The 25299-nt window shown below is 36.2% G+C and overlaps 1 protein-coding gene across 4 annotated transcripts in view; it reads right to left on the bottom strand.

Annotated features, from left to right (window-relative positions):
* Positions 1–2441: 2441 nt before the first annotated feature.
* The window catches only part of ITCH (itchy E3 ubiquitin protein ligase), a 107367-nt gene continuing 84509 nt past the window's right edge, over positions 2442–25299 (bottom strand). For all 4 annotated transcript variants that reach the window (XM_037043898.1, XM_037043899.1, XM_037043897.1 and 1 more), the window contains 11 exons: positions 24359–24431; positions 23486–23557; positions 20476–20564; positions 19604–19763; positions 19199–19332; positions 18772–18912; positions 10929–11049; positions 10395–10499; positions 8264–8360; positions 4491–4563; positions 2442–3930 (listed from right to left, as the gene is read on the bottom strand). In XM_037043898.1, the coding sequence (XP_036899793.1) occupies positions 3831–3930; positions 4491–4563; positions 8264–8360; positions 10395–10499; positions 10929–11049; positions 18772–18912; positions 19199–19332; positions 19604–19763; positions 20476–20564; positions 23486–23557; positions 24359–24431 (1165 nt within the window). In that variant the 3' untranslated portion in view covers positions 2442–3830. The remainder of the gene's footprint in view (positions 3931–4490; positions 4564–8263; positions 8361–10394; positions 10500–10928; positions 11050–18771; positions 18913–19198; positions 19333–19603; positions 19764–20475; positions 20565–23485; positions 23558–24358; positions 24432–25299) is intronic.

Raw genomic sequence — 25299 nt, 5'->3', positions numbered from 1 at the left:
CTTTGTCAATGGAGGAATCATTGTAAGATTTTAAGCAGGGAAGAAGCATGAGACTAAGGTCTTCCACAGGTCATTTTGAGGTTGCACAGATGGACTGCAGGGGAGATAATGAAAGCAATGACAAGAAGTTGCTACATTCAACCAGTGATGAAGATATGGGCTGTGACAATGAGAACATCTCTGAGAGGAGTGATTCAAAAGAAGTTTTGGAGGTGGGCTTGACAGGATTTGGAAAACAATTAAATGGAATGGCTGAATCAATTACGGAAGACTACAAGGGCTGCAGTTTATGGGTAGCAGAATAGCCAAATGTGTAAGTATACAGCCTTTGGAGTCAGTCCTGATTCCAGTTTGCCCTCTCACCACAAAATAGCTCTGTACACTTCAAGGTAATCACTTTGATAATTTTTTTAGCCTGTAAAATAGAGGTAATTATCCCTCTCTGAGAATGGCCAAGAAGATTAAAAGCATATCTATGTTTGGGACATAGTAATAAATATTGACAGTTGTCCTGAGACATAGTCATGAATATAGTTGTGGTACTGGTTGCTAGGATAGCAAAGACAAATAGAGACCAACAATGTCTTTCTGAGGTCTCCACTGAGGATCCTCCTCCTCGTCAACCAAGAAATTTCCCCTGGATCCTCCCCACAAATGTCCTGACACAAAGAAGTCCTATAGACACACAGGAATTGAGAACTGAAATGGACCGGGACAGCTTTCTGTCCTCAGTTATGCAATATAAGATTGTTTAGGTTTAGGTAACAGTTGCCAGTCAGCAACAGCTGAGTCCCAGGTCCCAGTTTGGGGCTGGAGAGTCAAATGGTCACTAAGAACGATTACTTATTTCCCCATGGAAGATTTTCTCATGCTGTGGGGAATACCCCTTCCCCTCTTTTCCTAGCTACACTAAAGCTACAGTTTCCTGCTTATATGGGACAGATTAAAGAGGAGAGGGTATACTACTTCTCAGCACTGGTGAAGAACCAGCAGTTTCTGTCCTCCAGTCACTGATAGATCACCATATGTATTAAGAAATCCCACTTACATCCCTGGCTGTAACTCAGTGGATTGAGCGCCAGCTGCAAACCAAAGGGTCACCGAATTGGTTCCCAGTTAGGGCACATGCCTTGGTTGCCTAGAGGGGTCCCTAGTGGGGGCCACATGAGAGGCAACCACACATTGATGTTTCTCTCCCTCCCTCCCCCAATCTCTAAATATAAATAAAACCTCTAAATAAAAAATTATAAAAAAAGAAATCCCACTTTCCTTAGCCTCTCTCCACTGGTTCTCTTTTAAATGAGCTTGATCACCTTGTTTCCCAATAAGAAAAAGGTCTTCTGAAGCTAGTGAGCAGAAAGGCCTATTGAGAGCAGTCAGTCTTGGTAGCTAGCTGGTGGTTCAGCATCCATGGCTAAGGTCCTGACTTAGAGCACCGTGGCTGTCTCAGAAAAGCAGGTATCTTCATCTTGGTTCTCTTCACAATAGACGCCAAGCCAACTCTCATCTTGGTGGATCTTTCTGGTATTTTTTTTAGTACTACCCCTTCTACAGTACAGTTAGGCTGTAACCCAGTCAGTTACAAAAGCAGTCAGCAATCTGTAAGATCTGGTCTTTTCTACAGGTGGGGAAAACCTTACAAGACTAACAAGAAAAATGTGCAAATGAAAGACCAAAAAACTTTAATTATAAACAGTCTTACATCTTTTAAGGAAATGCAAGTGAGGCAGCCCCCAAGGGACCTTTATAAGAGCACTTGACTCCCTGTGATATCTGAAGAGTTACCTGAGTATTTTGAAATTACAGTTCAAGGGGAAAAAAGGAATGCCAATACAGTAATATACAATCCAGTGATGCTATTCCGTTTTTAGTTAATGAAAGCAAAGCATATATACAAATAATCTTGTAAATAACTCTAAAAGAGAAAACAAAAAAAGCGAGGGGGCTGGAGATACCAACTATTAAATAGAAATATTTAATCTTAAGGAGTTTAGAAGAATGAGAGTTACATCCAAATCAAGGAGGGATATAAATATAGAGAAGTCTTAATTCTATGAGTCATCCCTGGTAACATTTCAGATTATTAACCAGATAAAGAAAAAGGATTGACTGAAACAGCTCATTTAGCATGAGACCTCTGTGGGCAAGTGAGTCATGTTTCACTTAAATTTCTGATGAATTGACATTGGTATGTCAATCTTTTGGTGAAAAATTAGTACCTCAATCTTAAATAGAGTTATTGTAAGTCTTATAAAATTAGATTCTTCTGTACAATATAAGATCATAAAAGACAGAGTAGGAATTCATTATTACGAGCAGCTGGATCAGTTTTAAACCACTCTATCTATTTGATGAAATAATCGAGGTCCTTCCCTACTGACCCAGGCTGTGAAATGCTGCTTTCCCCAACCTCCCAAAAGAGCAAAAGAAAAGGCAATTGCTCATTTTACTTTGTTTTTATTTCAACATAACATGCAGTTAAAAAAATTAACAATTTATTAGCATTTACAATGCTGACAAAGAAAAAGGATTCTAAAAGCAATTTAGTTCATATTTAAGAAATCACTCTAATTAAACACTTACAATAAATCTATTTCCAAATGTTCAGTTTTGACCAAAATTTAAGATAGCATTTGGTAGATATTTACGTCTGCTGTCTATCTGCAGTCTTTTTATAAAACCTCTGATTCTTGGGATATCCAGCCCCCATTTTTCTAACACAGCAGGAAGACATATACATGTGGCCACTTAAATTAAAGAAAGAAATGCAGTAAGGGAGATCCCAGGCTGCAAAAATATATACAAGCATTTACCTTTTCCAGAACTAAATGTTTCTTGCATAAAAATATTAAATAGCCAAGCCCTATAGAACTAGGGCTGGGGCTACTTAAAATATAACTATTCTGTATTTTAAAAATATATAGGGCAGAAAGCCTTTTGGGTGATATTTATACATTTTCACACAATATTTCTAGGTCCCTAAATGAATCATCAAGCATTATGTAGAACCAAAAAAGTCTACTTTCTTACATTATCTCTTAATTTAATCTCATAAATCTCTAGTAAATATTGCAGGTAACTACATTTCAACATGAGAATTCACCTCTATAGGAAGTCTTTATTGAAGGCTTAATTTCCATAGCCGTATGTTACCAAAGTTCGGCCTTATACAATAAATGGGTAGGGGGCAGACATTCGCTCTGTAAGACAAAGCAATAGCATTTTCCACCCTACCAATGAAAAGGTACTCTACTGTGGGAAAAAAAAAACACGACAAAATACTAGCGCTTTAAGAGACAATACCACATACATTTTTCTGGAGTAGGTGGCATAAAAAAACAAATGAATGTAGGGCTGGGTAGACCCTAACCGCCTCCCCTTTGAGCTGACAATTTCTGGATGAGGTGATCCTGTCACTTGCATCAAGTCTGCTGTAGGACGGCAGTGTTAGAGCACACACACATGAGGTTAACAATGTTTCTGTTACTGTTCTAAGATGTAAAAGTAAGAGTGAGACTTCTGATACACATATACATAATCAAGGAAACAATCTAGTGGAATAAAACAAGGCAGATTTCATTGTTGTGTTAAATCTCATGGTAAGTAAGGTTTTGACTAGTCATTTGCAGATCTGATTTCTGGAAACATTTGAGTAAAAATCCAGAATCACTGGGAGATAAATCTCAATGATAACATTAATTTACTTACACTCAGATAACTCTCTAAACAGTCACAGTCCAATTTTACAACAAGATGTGCAAAGGCAGAGAAGGAAAAGGACAAACATTGCAAACAAGTTCTTGTCCTTTGGTGGTGCAAGTTTCCAGAAGTTACTCTTGTCCAAATCCTTCTGTTTCTTCAATTGCAAATAACAGCTTTTCTTTCAGTTGCTCATAGCTCTTATAGGGTGGCAGGTCCAGGCGGTTAAAACTAAAAGTAAGGAGTATTAGTTTGAGGAAAGGAAATGTACAAAGAATCCTATATAGGCAGTATATTATACAACAACACTGCATATTTTTATTTTTTTAAAGTTGATTTTAGAGAGAAAGGAAGTGAGAACGAGAGACAAACATCAACTTGTTGTTCCACTTATCTATACATTCACTGGTTGACTGTTGTATGTTCCCTGACCAGGGATCAAACCCACAACTGTGGTACATTGGGACAATGCTCTAACCAACTAAGCTACATGGCCAGGGCACAACACTGGTTTTTAGTTATCACTTGACGGCAGATGGGCAAATTGTTTTGGGGTAATGGAAATATGTTAAAACTGGATTGTAGTGATGGTTACTACTCTAAATCTATTAAATCTCATTGAATTAAAATGGGTAAGTTTTATAGTATGTATTATAAATTATGCCTTAATAAAGCTGTTAAAAATAATTCAATACAATAAGAAATATTTCATTTTTAATTTCTAATAGGCTTTAATATATAAAGAACAACTGGAAATGGCAATTTTCTCTACTCTTTCTGATTTTACTTACCAGGTATGACTTCTGGGTAACCAATTTTCTTTCCCAACTTTTTCAATGCAGAATTTTTGTGGTCCATTGCTCCCTGAAACGTAGTAAAATCAAGTTTGATAATACAATGCTTCTCAAATTGTGATCCCCAATCCAGCAGCATCAGATCAGCATTACCAAGAACTTGTTAGAATCACAAAACTACAGGTCCTTTCCTAAACATACTGAATTGAATCAGAAACTCTGGGGGTAAGGCTCGGAACTATGTTTTAATAAGCTTTCAGGTGATTCTGATGTGTGTGAAAGTTTCACAACCATTTTGCTAATGTATGCACACAAGAGGAGAAAATGCAGTTTTATTTAGCATTCTTTAGCTAGAATAACAGAATGTTATAATCACATAAGAGAACACATAAAAAGCGTACTTCTAGTTTTAAATACCAGAGGAAAGGTACAAACCACTGTCTTATATGATAAAACATGATTTAAACATAAATGGTTAAAACTTTATAAAATGTAAACAATTTTATAATTGTTTACTGAACCACCTAGTGGTTCAGTATTAACAATGCTTGTGGCACATAGATCTTGTAGGGCATACCCTTACACACACCTTATTCTTGCTTCTCATTTATCTTCTGTTGGAGACAGCTGTGAATGCCGATCTTTAAACGCTGGTCTTCCAAAAGGTCAGTACTGCTTCTTAGGAAGCATTTATTGGTGGTCACTGATTGGTAGTGCTACTCACTCATTAGAAGGGACTAGGCACACTAAATGTTCTGCAATGTGTCAGGAAATACTCAGAATTTTCTCATGTCCCACAAGAATAAACCTTGTAGAAATATAAATCTGTAATACTTTTGTATCTAATAACATTGAAGTATTTTCACAGGTAGTTAAGTGAAAAGCCCAGTGATATAGGATATGGTTATTATTTAAAAGGATAAATAATTAAGTTAGAAATTATCAAATAATTTATTCACACTGCACATTCTCTCAATATATTACAGCATTTCTAATCACATGGATGGAAAAGTTTCATTTAATAGTGCTAGTTAATACGGAATGGTAAGACATAAAGTTGTAAACATTATATACTGCAATTATTTTCAGGTTACCTGTTATTTTCAATCTACTCTGACACTCTCCTTACACTACGACACTTCTATGTAGACTCTTGCACTTATATTCCTGTTTTCAACCTATTTAAACTTCCAAATAATACGGTCTCTGAGGTCTTTTTACACATCAGAGCCTTGAACTGTAGTGTAATTTCATGATAGACAATACACTTTTAAAAAACTCCTCATCTGAGAATGTTTTGATTGGTTTTAAAGGGGGGGCGGAGGAGGGGGAGACAGAGACAGAGAGAGAGAAGATCATCAATCGGTTGCTTCCTGTATGTATCCCAACTGGGATTTAAACCTGCATCCTAGGCCTGTGCCCTGGCTGGGAATCAAACCCATCATCTTTTGGTACACAGGATGATGTTCCAACCAAACTGAGCTACCTGGTGAGGGCTAGACACTACAGTTTGAGATCTACCTTATTTTTCTCTACTTTGATTATTTGTAATTTATTCTGGCAGGTATAGTATCCCTACTTCATTCAGGTTATTTCCCACTTTTTCTTATGATATTATTTAAGTCTATTATCTATCTATCTATCTATCTATCTATCTATTTTTCTTACCTTTTCTATTTTTTCTTTCACATTCCAGTGCTTCTTACACAGAGGGGCTTTTAATCTTCCCTTAAACCCAAACCTTTTCTTAAACATAAACAAGTATCTGACTACTTATTTGTGTCTTCTAACATAGCTGTTCCCAAATATACATGTATTGAAATAAATATTATTTTATTATAAATTATTTCTTAAAAATTTACTGTTATGTACATATATTTTTTGGGAAATAAAAGATATGTTATTTCACATCTACCAATTTCATGCCAGAATATTAAAGAGATTACAAATATTGTTATAAAAATGGAATGTCAGATCTGGTATGTTCAAGCACCACCAAATTAAATTATTATATATATCACTCTTACAACTTTATCCTCCTACACTGGGTAGAAGGTTAAATCAGATGGCTTCTAAAATTCTACGAACCACAGTCTTGGTGTCTCTGCCTTCCACAGGTGCCCTTCTGTGTTGTTTTCAACAGCTCTACCCAACCCCAAATACTCCCAAGAGCAGACCTAGTTATCATCTCTAATAATCATATTTCCAGTTTATAGTGAGAATCTTGTACCATTTCCCCCCCTCATTTTGGTCACTACTCCTAACCCCCAACATGTTTTCTCTTTTTCAAACTAGAGAGCATTCTCGAAGGTGCCCCTCTCTAATAACTTATTTAGAAACTGTCCTCTCTCTAGCACTGGATTAAAAACCTCCCTTTACATTCCTTCTGAGAAATTAGAATATTTATTTCTCCTCTTTACTCTGAAGCCTCCCCTTTAAGTCTCCCTCTAAGCTATTAGTCTCATCCCTAAATACAGATGTTTTAAGCATCAACCCTCTATTCTCTTTTTGCATAAGCCCATTCTCACAGTTTCAAATATAAGGCTCTGCTTCTCCTCTCTTATCTCAAAAGTCATGCTTTGGTAACAGCTATAAAATTACTCCCTGCCTCCTATTTTCTACTTGGTTGTCTGGCAGTCACCTTAAACTCAGCAGATCTTAAGCAACTCATTATCCTCCCCCAATACTTCCAAACCATGTTCACTACATGTCACAACTTCTAAAATTTTCCAGATTTCATAACTACCTTCAACATTCTTCCTTCTTATCTCATCTTTTAATCAAGTACTGTTTCTACCTGTAGAATTTCTTTAGCATTTATTCACTCTTTTCCATCTCTACTTTCATCTCCTAAGATCAGGTTCTCATCATTGCTCCAATAATTTCTTCCTATGCTCCAGGCTCTCCCTATCTTTTGATGCACACTATGTCTTGCCAGCAAACCTTCCTAAAATGCAGCTTCAGCAAGTGTTCCTCTTTTCAAATAGTTTCCATAGCTTACAATACCTTCAGAGTAATGTTCAAATTCTTTTGGTCTGGCTTTTAAAGACACTGAAATTGGTTGCACACTTTGTCCAAAATTACCTAGTTCTTTTTATTCTGTCTCTTTGTTTTAGCTGAAGCAGGCTTAGGGATCACAACTTCTCTATCCTCCTATGGTAACTGACATAATATTGGTATTAAAGGAAGACTTGAATTTATTATTTAGTTGCAAAATATTCTCATAATAATTCATTTCAAAACAATGCACTTTAATCTGGCTACTATGTGATAAGCATTATGCTAGGTGTCAGAAATAAAAAGGTGAAGATATGGATCTATATCTTAAGGAGCTCCAAGTATAAGAGGGAAGAGTGGTAAAAACATCATTAAAATATAGTATAATACAACCAACAGTGCCTCAGCGGAGACACAAAAAAGGTCTGCCAAATGACTGAATGAACAAATAGATTTACAAATAGAAGATTGCTATCCTACTGAGTTAAAATGTGGAGTGTAGTCTAAGGGTTTAAAATGTCTAGAAGTAAAAAGTACAAAGTGTTTAAAAATTTATACAAACCTAGGTTAACTATGACTATTTAAGAAAATGGCTATACTTATCTTTGTTATTTCTGATAAGTATGTATAACACATTGATATGAACATAGGCTGAGTCCCTGTTTTCAATTCTTTTGGGTATATCCTAGGATGATAATTGCCAGATGCCATTACATTGATGTAATAGCAGTGTGATAATTTTCTGTGAAGGAAAAGTAATCCTATACACATACCCATAAGGTCAGCAAATCCTCCAACCGGTAATCGGCAGGTTCCAGTAACAAATTGTAGAAGTCTCATTCTCTTCTCATTATCAATTTCTTTAACAAACTGTTAAAGCATATTTAAAGAGATATATAGGTCATATGTTACATTCAGCATACTAAACAAGAAAAACAATTATTTAAAATCTTAAACAAACTCCCAGTGTCAGATGCACTAATGACTGTACCCACCACTGTGGATGGAGGAGTGTCTCTATGTTTGTCAAAGTCCCACCAACCTTCCCATATGTAAATCTCAAGACCACATCCTTATAGGGAGATAGAAAAAGAGGGTGTCCTGGGCCCAAGAACTCCCTACTCATAGTCTCACAGTCAGTTCTTCTAGGGCAGCTCCTTCTTCCCCTACCCCAGATATATTTATCCTATAGAAGACTCATGTCATTACATAAAACATAGCTTGAGGCAATACAGACTTTTGGTTTTACGAACAAATGAAATCAAATTCAAAAAATTCTGATCCAGATATGCCCTAACAAGTTAAGTGTTGCCAGAATTATGTGTCTTTTAACTCCTATAAAATAATTCTGACCCTGGCTGGTGTAGCTCAGTGGATTCCATGCAGGCCTGTACACCAAGGGGTTGCCAGTTTGACTCCCAGCCAGGGCACATGTGTGGGTAGTGGGCCAGGTTCCCAGTAGGGGGCACTTGAGAGGCAGCCACACACTGATGTTTTTCTACCCCTCTCTCTCTTTCTTCCCCTCTCTCTAAAAATAAGTAAAGTCTTATAAAAAGAAAAAACCCCAAAACATTACGTTTCTGGAGAATGCTTTTAGCCTAGAGCATAAGTATTTTGGCGCAGCCAAATTTTTTTGGTAAAGAATAACTTTTATCCTATTGTACTACTGTCAAGTATTTTTAAATGCTAATCTGATTTGTTACAGGACTTCAGTTGATCTTTCTTATGAATTTAAAAGAACAGCAGCAATATAAATTAAAAAATGTTTATTATGATACAATATATGTAATATACTTAACATTTTAAGTATACAATTCAATGGCATTAAATACATTAACTCTACTGTATAATTATCACCACCAATTCCAGAACTTTCTTATCACCCCAAACACAAACTCTGAATGCATTAAACTTATCTTCCCACTGTTCCTTCTCCCCAGCCCCTAGTAGCCTCTATTCTATTTTCTGTTTCTATGAATTTGCCTGTTCTCGATACCTCATATAAGTGGAATCATACAATAACTGTCCTTTAGTGGCTGGCTTATTTCACTTAGTATAATATCCTCAAGGTTTATCCATGTTGTAGCCTATGCCAGAATTTCCTTTCTTTTAAGGTTGGATAATATTCCACTGTATGTATCATATGTACCACATTTTGTTTATCCACTCATCCGTTGATGGATACTTAGATTGCCTTCATCTTTTGACTATGTAATTAATGCTTTTATGAACATAGGCTGAGTCCCTGCTTTCAATTCTTTTGGGTATACCCTAGGATTAGAATTGCTGGATCATGTTAATTCTGTGTTTAACTTTTTGAGGAACCACCCAACTGTTTTCCACAGTGGTACACCATTTTATATTCCCAGGAGAGTTCCAATTTCTCCACATCCTCACTAAGGATGATGATGATGATTTTTGGTAAATAGCCATTTCAATAGGTATGAAATAGTATCTCACTGTGATTTTGACTTGCACTTCCCTAATGATTAGTGATACTGAAAATCTTTTCATATGCTACAGGAGACTTTTTGAAGTAGACACCATTGATTCCAAACCAAGTCTATTCCTTAAGGTCTGCTTGCTTACCATTATCTGATTCTTAATGAGGTATGAATAACGAAAACCATCCTTCCATTCTATAAAATTTCGAAGCATTTAGATTAAACGCAGGAGAATCTTAACATCTGGAGTTATACCCTGAGCAAAGGTGCAAGGAGTCTGCCACTTACTAATCTTAAAAAGATGCTGCTATAATCTATATTCATTTATTATAATGTATAGGATGGAATAAGGAGTCTGAACATACTGCTATATTTTGTTCTGTAATTTATTTTCCTATATGGTAAAAAAAATTCTAAAAAATTATGGTGTGTTTGTGAATAGAAGTAAACTGAGACAAACCTGCCAAAACCACATGATCTGTTTGCTTGTCCTAGTATAATGACGGTAGATGGCATGTCTTTGCCAGTCATTCAAATCAATCTCTTGCATTCCACATAAAAGAACCTTTTGGAATTAAAAAAAACCAAATGATTTTTATAGGTAATTGTATAATCTATATAATAATACTAGACATAGATAAGAAAGGACTGATATTAAACAACTTTCAAAAACAAATTAATGAGGCTTTGGCTTGTAAACTGCGTATCAAGAATTGTAACTACAATACTTCTGAAGGCTGAGTTTCCAAGGTATAGTGTTATATATACACAGATTAAGGTAAATGAGTCATTCATTGTAGAGATGTTCTGACTGTAATACTTTGATATATTTAGGTAAGTTATGGACATTTTAAACCACAGGGGATACTTCAAAACATCCTGCCTACATAAAAAATAATATTGCTACTAGAAAGATGGGGAACTGAACCTACAGCAGATAACTGAAGGTATTATTTATTAGCATGCTAAAGAGGAAAGAAGAAAAAGTCATTACCTCTAACTCCTTTGCATCAAAGTACTGCAAATACTGCTGGGGGAGAATTTCATTAAAACCCTCAAAGAAAGCTTGTGTCTGTTCTTCAACACCTCGAGACAACCTCCATTCAGCTACCATTCTAGTAAATAAATATAAAAAAAGCTATCAGGAAGTTTAAACTTTATGTTTAAATTCTGAGTACAAAAATAAAATTTTAAAACTTTACTATTAGGAAAAACGTCATATACAAAAGAATATAGGGCACGGCTGGGTAGTTCAGTTGGTTAAGAGTGTTGTCCTGATATACGAGGGTTGCAGGTTTCATTCCTATTCAGGGCATATAAAAGATCAACCAATGAATGCATAAATAAATGGAACAACAAATCAATATTTGTTTCTCTCAAATCAATAAAAAAAAGAATATAATAAACCTCATACATAGATATCCCAGCTTCCATACAATACCAGTGTTACTTCATTATGTCCCTTACCCATACTTGAGACATAACTTCAATTCTTTTTTTTTTAAACATTGTATTTATTTAGCCTTAGAGGTGAAGGGAAAGAGAGAAGGAGAGAAATATCAATGTATGGTTGCCTCTCATGAGTCCCCCATCAGGAACTGGCCTGCAACCCAGGCACGTGCCCTGACTGGGAATCGAACCGCGATCATGTGGTTCGCAGGCCCGCACTCAATCCACTGAGCTACACCAGCCAGGGCCATAACTTCATTTTAAACATAATTTTTATTTTAGTATGTATCTCTACAAGATGAGGTCTCTTTTTAAAAACATGACCACAATTCTATTATCACACAAAAAAGCGAATAATTACTTTATATCAAATACTCAGTTCTTAAATTCCACCAAGGCTGATTAAAAAAATTGCTTAAATCAGAATTGAAAGTAAGTTCATACATTGTACCCTGGCTGGTGTGGCTCAGTGGATTGGGTGCTGGCCTGCAAACTAAAGGGTTGCTGGTTCAATTCCCAGTCAGGCACATGCCTGGGTTGCGGGCCAGGTGGCCAGTTGGGACTGCATGAGAGGCAACCACACATTAATGTTTCTTTCTCCCTCCTTTTCTCTAAAAATAAATAAATAAATAAATAAAATAAAAAAGAAAGTTCATGCATTGTCTCTTAAGTTTCTTTTAAATTACAGGTTTCATCTTGCATTTTTTTCAATGAAAATATTTTAAAGGAAATTGTCCTCTACTATTGTAGATTACAACTTCTGCCTCCTTCTAATCTTCATATACATAGCTACATAGCTAAGACATAGAACAAAGTTAAAATCACAACAAATACAAACTTTTTTCTATTTTATTACATTTATTTTTAAGAAATTTAACGAACAAACAAATGTGATTACTTAATGACAACTTAAGGCAACTAAAGTTCTCAAGTTTACTGAGAACTCTGAATTTTTGAAAATGGCAGCATAGGTTGTATTAGACTAATCCTATTGGTAATACAATTGTAAACTGTACAAAAACAGCCCTGGCTAGTGTAGCTCAGTGGACTGAACACTGGCTTGTGAACCAAAGGGTCGCCAGTTGGATTCCTGGTTAGGGCACATGCCTGGGTTGCAAGCCAGGTCCCCAGGGGGCGGTGTACAAGAGGCAACCACAGGTTGATGTTTCTTTTCCTCTCTTTCTCTCTTTCTTTCTGTCTGTATAAAAAAAATAATAAATTCTTAAAACTAGAAAAATTATAAAAAGATGTTTGAAGTCATCAGAGAAAAGTCAAAGGCAGGCAACAATTAATTGGTGGGGATGAGATTCTTAAAGGAGCTTGGGACACTGGAGCGGATCCACATTTAATAGGCTTTTTCCCTAAGGGCACTTCCCAGTTTACACAGAGTACAGAAGCAAGTCTTACATGTTACAGAGGTAACATGCCGTTGGGAGCTTGAAGCTGCCAAAGACACTATGGGGATATCCCAGGAAGAAAGAAGACAAAGAGAGGGAGTTCCCAAATCTGCACAGAAAAAACATCCTGCAAATCCTTAGTTGAGGCCCAGCTAGTGTGGCTCAGTGGATTGAGCATTGGCCTGCAAACCAGGAGATTGTGGCCTTGATTCCCAGTCAGGATACATTCCTGGGTTGTGGGCCAGGCCCCTAGTAGGGGGTATGCAAGAAGCGATTGTATCTCTCACATATCCATGTTTCTCTCCCTCTCTTACTCCCTCCCTTCCCTTCTCTCTAAAAATAAATAAATAAAAATCTTTAAAAAAAAAACTTAGTTGACTCCTAAATATACATGTAGAAAATGGTGAGACTCCAAGGAAACCCACACAAAGCAGTAAGCCAGCTAACAATTTAAGCAGAAATTTCAGCAGCTACCTAATGCTAAAGAGACAGAATTTAAGTGTTCGTATTTCACAAAATTACATGGTAAACACCTTGGGCTTTCCATTGTAAGGAGCAAGGACCATATTCTGGGAATAAAGGTTATGTTTTAGGATTAAAAGCAAAATGGAAATAGACCAGCTCTAACTGGCTTCCACAGGATCAATGTAATCTGCCTTTAATTTCACTGCCTGTCAAAACAAAACTCGATGTTCTTACAGAAGAAGAAAAAACCCAGAGTATCTACCAAGTATCATCCATAATAAAAAATGACTACAGACTTCTAGTCAAGATGGTGGCATGGACTCACATCCTCTTACAACCAAACTATACAACCATTGTTTAGAACCAAACAAGAAGCCACACTGAGACTTACAGGAGGAGTACAGAAGTGAAATGGGCAGTGAAATAGGCTGATTCCACACCCATGTGTGGCAGATAAAAACCCAGAGGGACATATCAACTGCAGAGGTCTCCTATGAGCAATAGGGAGTCCCAGCTCCACATCAGGCCTCCCAGACCAGGGTTCCAGTGCCAGGAAGAGAAGTCCCCATATTCTGGCTATATAAACCAGGGGGATTGGGGTGGCTCAGTGAGATGGAGGGCTTCTGCTGTTCCAGTCAGTTCCTCTTAAGGGACCTGTACATGGACTTATTCAGACTCACTCTGAGTTCCAGCACTAGAGCAGCAGCTTGAAAGGCACCAGGGACAAACAGAAAGGAACTGAACTATCTGGCATCAGGGTAAGAGCTAGAGGGGCAGCTTTCTGCCAGACAGAAATGCTAGGGGGCAGGCACCATATCTTAGTCTCCATCAACTAGGTTATCACTGTGCTTGGACCTGGTCATTCCCTGAGACCCTGCCCCACCCAAACTGTGAGCCCACTCAAGCCAGTACTGGTGGCTTTTCCATACAAATGGCTTTTCTTGGCTCATGCTTCAGACTTTTCTAAAATCTATCAAACAAGCAGTATCCGGCCTCATAGTAGTACCTTGTACCTCTTGTTAAATGGCCCCAGGTCTAGCAACAGCCAGCCTTAGGTCACAGTTGGCCTCTCCTGGGCACCTCCAGGCTCAGCACAAGTAGCAGCCATCTTCAGATCACTTTGTAGCTCATGCCAGGTAGTCCCAGACAGAACATAGGTGGTAGATGACCTTGGCCTATACCTCCCAGGAGGCCCCAGAGCCAGTGCACCCAGTGAATAGCTCAGACCACACTGAAGCACCACCCAACTACCCCACAAGTGACACACTCAAGGGGCACCACAGCTCTGCTGAAGTAAGTCCTACTTCATGAGGTGGGCCTCCGCACAGCTAATTTGTTACAACCAGTCCTTGCAGCCCACTGGCCTGGGGGTAAATCCCTCCCAATGGTGTGCCAACAATAAATAAGTCTCAACCATAACGGAGGGGTGTATACAGCCCACCTGGGGAAAGAAAGGGGATGTGGTGCACACCTGGAGTGTGCAGTTCTGGTGTATGAGAAGGCTGTGTCACTGGATCCCACAGGACACCTACATATTAGGCTTCTCTACTAAGCCTGGGAGACATAGCAGTTTTACCTAATACATAGAAACAAACACATGGAAGCTGCCAAAATGAGGAAACAAAGAAACATGTCCCACATCAAAGAACAGAACAAAACTCCAGAAAGGGAACTAAACAAAATGATGACAAGCAATCTACTAGATGCAGAGTTCAAAACACTGGTTATAAGGATACTCAATGAACTTAGGGGAAAAGGTGACAAATTTAGAACTTCAAGAGCATAAAAAAGGACGCAGAAACCATAAAGAATACCTGGTCAGCCCTGGCTGGTGTAGCTCAGTGGATTGAGCATGGGCCTGCGAACCAAAGGATCACAGTTCGATTCCCAGTCAGGGCACATGCCTGGGTTGCAAGCCAGTTCCCAGCAGGGGACACACGAGAAGCAATAAAAAAGAATAATACATTTCAGGGAATGTATTATTTCCTGGTCAGAAGAATACATTACAGGGAATAAAGAGTTGAACAGATGAAGCCGAAAATTAAAACAGCAATTTGGAATATAAGGAAGCTTTAAAACATCCAATCAGAGCAGGGAAAAAGAAGAAATAAAAAAACATGAGGATAGTGTAAAAAGCCTCTGGGACAATTTTCAAGCATATTAACATTCAGATCATGGGGGATGCCACAAGGAGGAGAGAAAGAGCAAGGAACTGAAAACTTATTTGAAAAAATAATGAAAGAAAACTTTCCACACCTGGTGAAGGGCATAGACATACAATTCCAGGAAGCACAAAAAGTCCCAAATAAGAGAAACCCAAAGGGGTCCACACTAAGACACATCATAATTAAAATGCCAAAGGTTACAAACAAAGAGAGAATCTTAAAAGCAGCGATAGAAAAGCAGTTGGTTACTTACACAGGAGCTCCCATAAAACTGTCAGCTGATTTCTCAACAGAAACTTTGCAGGTGAGAAAGGAGTGGCAAGAAAATTTCAGAGTGATGGAAACCAAGCACCTACAAACCAAGATTACTCTATCTAGCAAAGCTATCATTTACACTCAAAGGACAGATAAAGACTTTCCCCAACCAAAAACAAACCTAAACAAGTTCATCACCACTAAACCAGTATTACATGAAATGTTAAAGGGTCTTCTTTAAGAAGATGACAAACTACACACAAAAAAATATGAAGAGCCCCAGCCAAGTGGTTCAGTTGCTTAGAACACTGTCCTGTACACCAAGAGGTTGCGGGTTCAATCCTCAGTCATGGAACATACCTATGGGAAGCAAGTGATCGATGTCTGTCTCTCCCCCTTCCTCTCTTTCTAAAATAAATACACATATCCTTTGGTGAAGATTAAAAAATGAAAAAGCTATTAAAAATATATTAAAAGAATTTACAGCAAAAGATGGATAAAACAGAGGTGAAGATTCTCAGCAGAGAAACTCTTAAAAGAATCATATGGAAATTATAAAACATCTGAAATGAAAATTTCATTGGGTGAGCTTAATTAAGAGAAGTGAATGCAAAATGATCCAAACGAAAGAACAGGGAAGATAAAAAAAATATATGCAGCATCTGAGAACCACAGGATGATATCAAAGGATAAGTATGTATGTAACTGACATCTCTGAACTATGTACAGTGGGAATCAAGGAAAAGGAACATCCGCTGAGATAAAGCCCCAAATATTCCATGACCACTGAAATGGCATCCTTTGCAGATTCAAGAAGGTCAGAAAAGCCAAGCAGGATAAATATACATACAAGAAATCACAATTACATCAGAGTCAAAACGCTGAAACCAAAATTAAGGAGAAAATCTTTTAAAAGCCACAGGGGGAAAAAAAACCCACATCATTCAGTAAAACAATGGCTCATATCAAAATCAGATGCCAACAATGAAATGACATTATTGAAAGTGCTCAAAAAAGGAAATGATATTGAAAGTGCTCAAAAAAAGTAAAAATATCCTTTAAAATTAAACATAACATAAATATGGTTTCAGGCAAAACCTGAGAGAATTTACTGCCAACCAGTACACATGAAGATAAATGGTAAAGAAAGCTTTTAAAGTTGAATGGAAATTATCCTATATGGAAAAATAAATCTGTGGGAAGAGATAAAGAGAACCGGAAATGGTAACGTAAGTAAACATAAAAAACTAGTTTTTCTTAATTTCTTTCAAAATCTATTGATTGCATAAAGCAAAGCTAATAATAAGGTATTATAAGTTTATAGCATAAGAAATAAAATATGACAACAATAAGCACAAATGGCTGAAGTGAGAGAAATGAAATTATACCACCATGAGCCTCTTACACTGTATAAATAATAGTGTGCTATTGTTATATTATTATACATAATGCTAATGTTAATAGAATATTAATTCTAAGTGATAAGGATTCACATTTTTATAATCATTAGAGTATTCACTATAAAATTAGAGATATAGTTCACCAACAGGAGAGATTAAAACAGAAAATTAAAAATTACACCATTAATTCAAAAGAAGCAGAAAAGGAGGAACAAAGGAAACTGGGAAAAATAAATCACAAGGTGGCAGATTTAAGCCATCATGTATAACAAAACTAAATGTAACTGTACTAAAAAGTGCAATTAAAAAATGAGCCCTGCCTGGTGTAGCTCAGTGGATTGAGCATGGGCTGGGAACCAAAGGGTCGCCATTTCAATTCCTGGTCAGGGTACATGCCTCCTCCCCCTGGAGGGGAGTATGAGAAGCAACCAAACACTGATGTTTCTTTCCCTCTCTTTCTCCTTCCCTTCCCCTCTAAAAATAAATAAGTAACTTTCTAAAAAAGTAAAGATTATCAGACTGGATAAAAACAGCGAGACTGAAGAACATGCTGCTGCTGAGAAACATACGAGTATTTTAAATACAAAAACACAGGATTGAAAGTAAAAGATGGAGGAAGATATACCATACAAATACTAATCATAAGAAAGCTGGAATGAATATGTTAAACTGGAATATCAGAAGAAGCACATATATGAAATGAATTGGTGTTGAGAATATGTGAACCAAAAACTCTTGAGACTAAAAGTATGAACCAATGCAAAGAGTAAGAGAGGATTGTACTATAAATCACCATTTTACTTCAAAATTTTACCTGATCTTACAATATCCTCTATGAAAATATCTGCATATAAATTTGAGATTGTTTTCAACGATATGTTACATGGCATAGGAGGTAACAGAATTGGTTGTTTAAAGTGATCTAGAACTATTTTCTACCATTAAAATTCCTACTTTTGGAGAAAAGTGAAAGTTTTCTATAACCAAAATTCTCTCCTATCACTTCATGCATCTTCAAGATTTTGGTTAAGCTGAAATATACCAGGAAAGGAATATAAAACCCAGGAACAACCACTACACAAAGGGCCTACAAAGGGCCGAAATAATGTTAGGACTGTATAAATGTAACCACTCTTTAACTGTTAAGGAGTTGAAATTACATCCAGCCCTTTGAAGGCAACCACGAGGCTGATGTGGCCCTTGGTGAAAATCAGTTTCACACCTTTGTTCTAAAGAGTCTTCATTTTCTTTGGATTCTGAAATGCAAAGCATGGCAGAATGGGATATCAAACCTGAGCTGCCTGACAGCACCTCACACACCAGGGATACTCTTCCCTATTACTGCCTATGATTTGTGCTTTCCAGCCTCCATCTCTCTGCTCAAAACTTTTGCTCTCATGTCTACACAGCTGAAAGGCTCAACTTAAGTACCATCAACTACTTGCTCCATGATTACAACTAGATGAAATGACATCTTCTTCTTTAGACTTCTCACAGCACTTTCCTTGTTCTTCTCTCAAACACTTACGAGGCAGAAAAAGTGATCATTTGTGTCCTTAATAATACATGTTCAGTTCTCATGATTAGTTTTTTAGGCAAAAATTATTTCTAAAAATATTGTCCACTAGTATTACAAGGCAATTATCAACATGCTATAGTCCAACAGAAAGGCTACCAACTGTATCAAAAGGAGCATTCTCTCTCACCTGATATATTCCTCTTTATTTTCTTCTGTTACAAGAATATTGCCGCCATTGGGTTTCAAATCATGACTCTTGATTTCACCTAAAATTTCTTTATCGACGGAGAAATACATTTCCAAACCACATTCTTCAATATTGTTTTCTCTGCACAATGAAATTAACACTATTTGTTATACTAATCCAATTATTTAAAAAGTTTTAAACTAAAGGACTATGTTCTTAAATAACTATAAACCAAAATAACAAGAAAACTAAAAAAATTACGTTCTAAAGTCATATTTTGCCTAAGATCTTGGTTCTATTTCTATAAAATTTATCATGTTGAATAATGGAACAGGCTTAATGTAGACTATGCTTACAGTTTAGATATTAACACCATATTGAAAGCATATAGACTGTATTTTGATAAAATAAATGGAAACACACTTACTTAACCCAGATGAGAGAATTGTAAAATTCTGGATCAATAGATTCTAAATCCTTGAGTCCTACTGGTTTGTTCAAGATGCGCTTGTAGAATGGCAAAGAAAAACCTGTGTCTATGAATTTCCCATGGAACAAAGCCTATGAAAAAAAAAAACAACCAAGTACCATTTAAGATAATTTTATAACATTATTGTATTTCAGAATGTTAGATGAGTTCTTCATTAAAGAAAGGCTCCCTTGATATATGATTCCATTATATTCACCCTTTTTCTAGAGAAAGGGCAAATATAACAAATCCAATCTTAGAAATGTCTTAGTGATGAGAAAATTTCAAATGACAAAGTTAAAGAAACAATTCTTTAGTACCGCTGAATTAGCAAAGTAAACACAGTTCTCCAACTGTACTTACCATGGCAATAAACCTGCCAATAAAACGAAAATATTTCAGATGATCTGGATTGATATAAGAGGCGGGGTTTATCTGCAAGCAGTAGTTGTCCTTCCCTGCATATTCAAACAGGCAATACATTGGGTTCAACACCTCATGTGACAAAAGAAAGAACCATTCTCTGAAATGAAAAGAAAATTTTAAGTAAAAAATCATGCAAGTGACCATGACAACAAATCAGAGAGCAGTGATACAAAATTAAAATCTACATTCCTCAACTGGTAATAGTTACCTAATTTATCATGTTGATTTTACTGCTTCTGTTCAAACTGACATATATTTTACAGAGATGATATTTATACACTGTTTATTATATTTCAAAGAATCTAGGATACCATCAACTTTAAAGACACCACTATTGGATGAACCACTAAAACTTTTCTCCAATTATAATTGTGACACACATCCCAATTTCAGAAATGTTAATATAAAAATGTTAGTCTTAGAACCAATAAAATACTATACATAGTCAAGTTGAAACTTCACTGATTGACCCATGTGATTAGAGCAGCTGAAACAAGTCTAATCTCATTCCATCTATTTTACTAAGCCCTACAGTGATCCACATCAAGTACCACTGCTCTCTAAATCCTAGACAGATATGAAAAACAACCCAATTTCACAGAGCAATGTAGGCGAAACCAACTGGCAATACCTTAGTTACCTTCTGAATTAATGTTGAAATGCTACAGCTGAAGAATAAAAGTACAATAATTTCCTACATTTCATTTTCCTAAAATGTAAGATTTGAGAAAATAATACTTGCAAGCAAAGTATAATGATACCTTTGAAGGAAAGAAACTATAAGTTCTGAATAGTCATACTATCACTACCTTGCTACACCTCCATAATCTAAACCTTCTTCTCCTGGAAAAATCACCCACAAACGTCTTCGCAGATCTTGGGGACTGAAGCTCATTATCTACAAAACAATAAAGTAAAAAAATTGGTAAAAGCAGTTAGTGAAACACCATTCTATCACTTCTAGGTTTGAAATCTCCTTCATTTTAAATAAATTCCCCATGGTCTAATCAATACCACACATACAGAAAATACATTAACATTTAACACTATTTTTATATGATATATATCTATGTACTTACATACTTTATACATATTAATTTTCTTGTTAATGAGTCTAATATTGACATAAAGTTGCTTCCCTCACTTGCTTAGAACAGAGCAAAAATGGGCCTGGCCAAAGGTTAGGTGCTTTTTTTGTTCTGTTTTGGTTAAGTCTCAGTTGTTTAACAGTCAAAGGTACACATAATAGCTAATTGGCTAACGTGGAAATGAAGAACCAGTGGCTGCAGAGAGAATTAGAGTTAACTTTGGAAACTCAAGTTTCTCAGCAGAAACTTGTAGGTACCTAGAAATATTACTCAAATTCTGCCTCCCACTATGGTGATTAATAAGATCACGTTCATCTTTGAAGGTGAGTACCATTACTGAGCTACAATAAACAGGTCATTTGGGTTCTTTCTTTGTAAAACTACTTATCTGCCAAAAATTGGGCCACTAAAACATTATAGATACTAATTACCCTTAGAAAAATGAGAGCCTAAAGAGAGAGAGGTTGATACAATGCCTCTATTTAATGAAACAGTATGAATGAAGTCTCACAACATTTAAATATCCAGAGAGGCTCAGTAACTTACTTGCTTATGCCAGGGCTTCTTTTCCCTACTCATACTTATATCCCACTCAAATTCGTATTCCACTCAAACAAGAAAATTCAAGATGTAACAAAAAAATGCAATGCTTATTTCATGTTTATGACAAATAGTCTATAAATACTACAGGCTAGATACAATGAAAAAACAAAGAGGTTAAAAATATCTTTTTTGTTGCTCTGGCCAGTGGCTCCATTGGTTGGAGTGTCATCACCTACACCACAGGTGGCAAACACAAGGCCCGGGGCCCAAATCCAGCCCTCCACCTTGTTTCTTGTTTCTACCCAGGGAGGAAGCACCTAGCTCCTTGCCCCTAGTTAAGGAGTAGTTACATTTATACAGTCCTAAAATTACATTTGGCCTTTGGAAGGCAACCGAGATGCTGATGTGACCCCCAGTGAAAATGAGTTTGACACCCCTGCCCTACACTAAAAGGTTGTGGGTTTGATGCCTAGTCTGGGCTCATACCTAGATTGCAGTTCAGTCCTGTGTATGGGAGGAAATTGATTGGTGTTGCTCTCTCTCTTAAATCAATAAATGTTGTCTTTTATTGTCTTACTCCCTCTGACTATTCTTTGTCCCCTTGGCTGCTCCCCAAACCCAAAGGCTATCCCTGATCTCTCTTGAGACTGTTCCCCCAAGTCTGAGACTGCTCTCCTGGAAATTCTGGTTGTTCCTTTTCCCTGTGCCTGATATCTGGGGATTCACTCTTCCTTGGAAAAAATACCTTTAAATATCCTTTAATAAATGCCTAATATGAAGGAAAAAGAAGTTTTGTCCTACAATTTCCCTGATAAGCAGCTGTGCCATGCTAATAAAAACAGTTACTATTCTAAAACAATTTTATCCAACAGTTATGAAAAAAATCTGATGCTAATTTTGCTGTCAGATTTGTCATTCTTTCGAAGCAATCAAATATTTCTCAAATTGTAATTTCATATTTAATTGATAAGTGTCAAATCTAAGATGACAATTTTAAACAAGTGTTTTAGCACCATCTGGTCTGTCATTTTGCAAAAGCCTCTGGTTTAATAGACAAAAGATAAGGAGACATTTACACATGTTTTTCATCTTTTCAGCACTTCTGTAAGCAACTGATGTTCCAAGAAACTGGCTGCCCACCAGAAATTGCATACTCAGTGACTATACAGTGGTTATGAAAATGAAAATTAGAAAAAGGTAACAAATGTAGTAGGGAATGGCCTTGGAGATATATATCATATCAAAGGAATGACTCACAATTCTCTAAGTAGCCTTAGTTGAGTGCTGCTGCTAAAAACCTATCTGCTCCTACTTAGCGGGATGCCAACTGCATTTCTCCCTTTCAATGTTAATAACTGAGGTTCCATTAAGAAATGAACATAACTGCTTCCAAAAGGAAGTAGCCAGCTACTTTCAACTATCTCAATGTTTTTTTTTAAATTTTTGCATTCATTGTGACACTTATTGAAGCTGTAGCTATTACAATTATCAAAAGGGCTAGGTAATAAAGAATCACATCCACATCTGGCCATAAAATAAAGACTAACTGGATGTCTTCATATTAACACATTTTTTCCACTTGTCATTTAATCTTCCCTATAACAAAGTCACTTAACATTTAGTTGCATTTGGTTGGTAAATAAAGTTGCGAAATAAAGGTTAAGTAATAAATTAACTCAGGTTTTGAGGAAAACTGAAAGAAAAAAAGACAACTTCTAAAAACATGTTTTTTAGATATTGTCACCAATGATCATTTTCCTTCCTACATAATTTTTTTAAATTATAAGAGTATCACACTTATTGTAAAAATGCAAGCATTACAGAACTATAAAAACTGTGAAGTCTTCCCCCAATCCTATCCAATGACACTGATATGGATATTTCCAGATTTCTACCAAAAGCCTATTTTCTTACTTACAAATCAAATACTAAGCTTAGAAACAGAAACTTGAAACTCATTAATTACTTTAAGTTACTCTGACATTTCAAAAACACAAAACATACACAAAACACACACCGAACTACCTTCATGTTCCTAAATTTAAGCAGTAAAGCAGCTGGCAATGAGATTAAATTGAACAATTCAAGCACTCCAACTCAAAAATTCCCAACTGTTTAAACTGCCAACACCAAAAGATGATTTGGAGCTGGCAACCAGAGGGCAAACTACTTAGTGGAAAAATAGTACCTGCTGAAAGGAATCCTCAAACAACGTTTTTCTTGTTACTGTAATCTTTATGTGCTGTGGCATGGCCAATTGCTGAAATATAAATATTACTTAAGTCAATTCTTACCATTTAAAATGGCCTATCAAAAAAATAAATAAAGTTTTATTTACTTTTATCTCTGTTTACAGAAACAAGTAGAGTTTGAATATGAATTTATATGCAATAATGTTTTTGTGAGCCTTCATGATAATTACAGATCATTTGGTAAATACAATATAGAGGAACACGAGATCTCATATGCACAGAGCTTACTGAGTCAAATCTTTTATGTTCAAAATCCTAATTCAGATTCTTCTTGCTTGTCTACTTGATTATAAGTTTGAAGTTTAGAAATATTCATCACAGTAACATTTTGAATAGTACATTAATTTTATTTAAAACCCATAATGAAATTATTAATTCAATAAATATTTTATACATAAGAAATAGTTAATCACATCAGAGAAAAATAATCTTAATATAACCATATATATATATATTAAAGTGGTATATGCATGTATGTATCAAATGCTAATATGAAAGGGGATGCTAATAATTTATACATCAGAAAAAATGTTTTAGCTCATTTAAGGATTTCTGCAATCTGGACATAATGGACACTGGAAAGAGATTAACAATGTTTTCTTATTCAAATGGTTTCAAATTTACTATTCTGGACAGCAGAAGCGACAAATTATCGAACTGATAAAATCTATTTTTTGTCTTGAAATAGGAGATTCTGATGTTTTCAATTTATCTGTTTTTCTATGAATTATTTTCACAATTACTGACTATGTAATATAAGCAACATAAACAAAACAAAGGGAGTACAGAAACATAGTCCCAATACTAACCTGACACCAGAACCTGAAATATTGAACTTTTGCCTTGAAGTCCCGTACATAGGCTATCTGGGGTCCATTGTCTCTAAGAAAGAATGGTAATAAGAATGGTAATTGTAAATAACTGTTTACAAGATAAAATATTGAGGAAAAGCAAAATACCATACCCCCTCAGTACTTAGCAGTCAAATACAAAAACACCCTGGCACAGCATATTCTTACCATCACCTTTTAAAGTTTTTATTTCACAAGGCTATTTTTAAGTAAAAGACAGAAATAAATTTTTACTTTATTTCTAAAGACTTTATTTATTTATTTTTAGACAAAGGGTAAGGGAGAAAGAGAAGGAAACATCAGTATGTGGTTGCCTCTCACATCTCTCACGCACTCGCTACTGGGGATCTGATCTGGCCTATAACCCAGGCATATGCCCTGCCTGGGAATTGATCTGGCAACCCTTTGGTTCACAGAACAGCACTCAATCCACTGAGCCACACCAGCCAGGGCAAATTTTCATCTTTTTAAAGCTACTGTTGCGGGTCCTTGGCCAGTGTGGTTCAGTTGGTTGGGTGTCTTCTCTCAAATTGAAAGGTTGCAGGTTTAAGTCCTGTTCAGGCCTGGCTTGTGGGTTTGGTCCTTAGTTGGGGCTCATGAAATAGGCAACCAATTGATGTCTCTCACATTGATGTTTCTCTCCCTTTTTCTCCCTCCCTTACCCTGTCTCTAGAGTCAATAAAAGAAAGAAAAATTTAAAGCCACTGTTGTGAGACTGTCTCAAATCTAATAGGACTAGGTAAAGTAGATTCTGTCTGAGAATGTTGTCTATTTCCCAAATCCATTCTCTCCTTTGTCCTTAAATCAGACTCTTGATATTTACCTAAGCAGTATTTATGCAAATAAAAGTATCTGATAAAATGTAACATTCTTTCATCATTAAAAACACACACACAACA

The sequence above is a fragment of the Sturnira hondurensis genome, unplaced genomic scaffold, assembly GCF_014824575.4.
Source record: "Sturnira hondurensis isolate 20B ecotype Veracruz unplaced genomic scaffold, ASM1482457v3 Scaffold0004136, whole genome shotgun sequence".
NCBI lineage: Eukaryota > Metazoa > Chordata > Mammalia > Chiroptera > Phyllostomidae > Sturnira > Sturnira hondurensis.
This window is presented reverse-complemented; position numbering and strand designations above follow the sequence as displayed.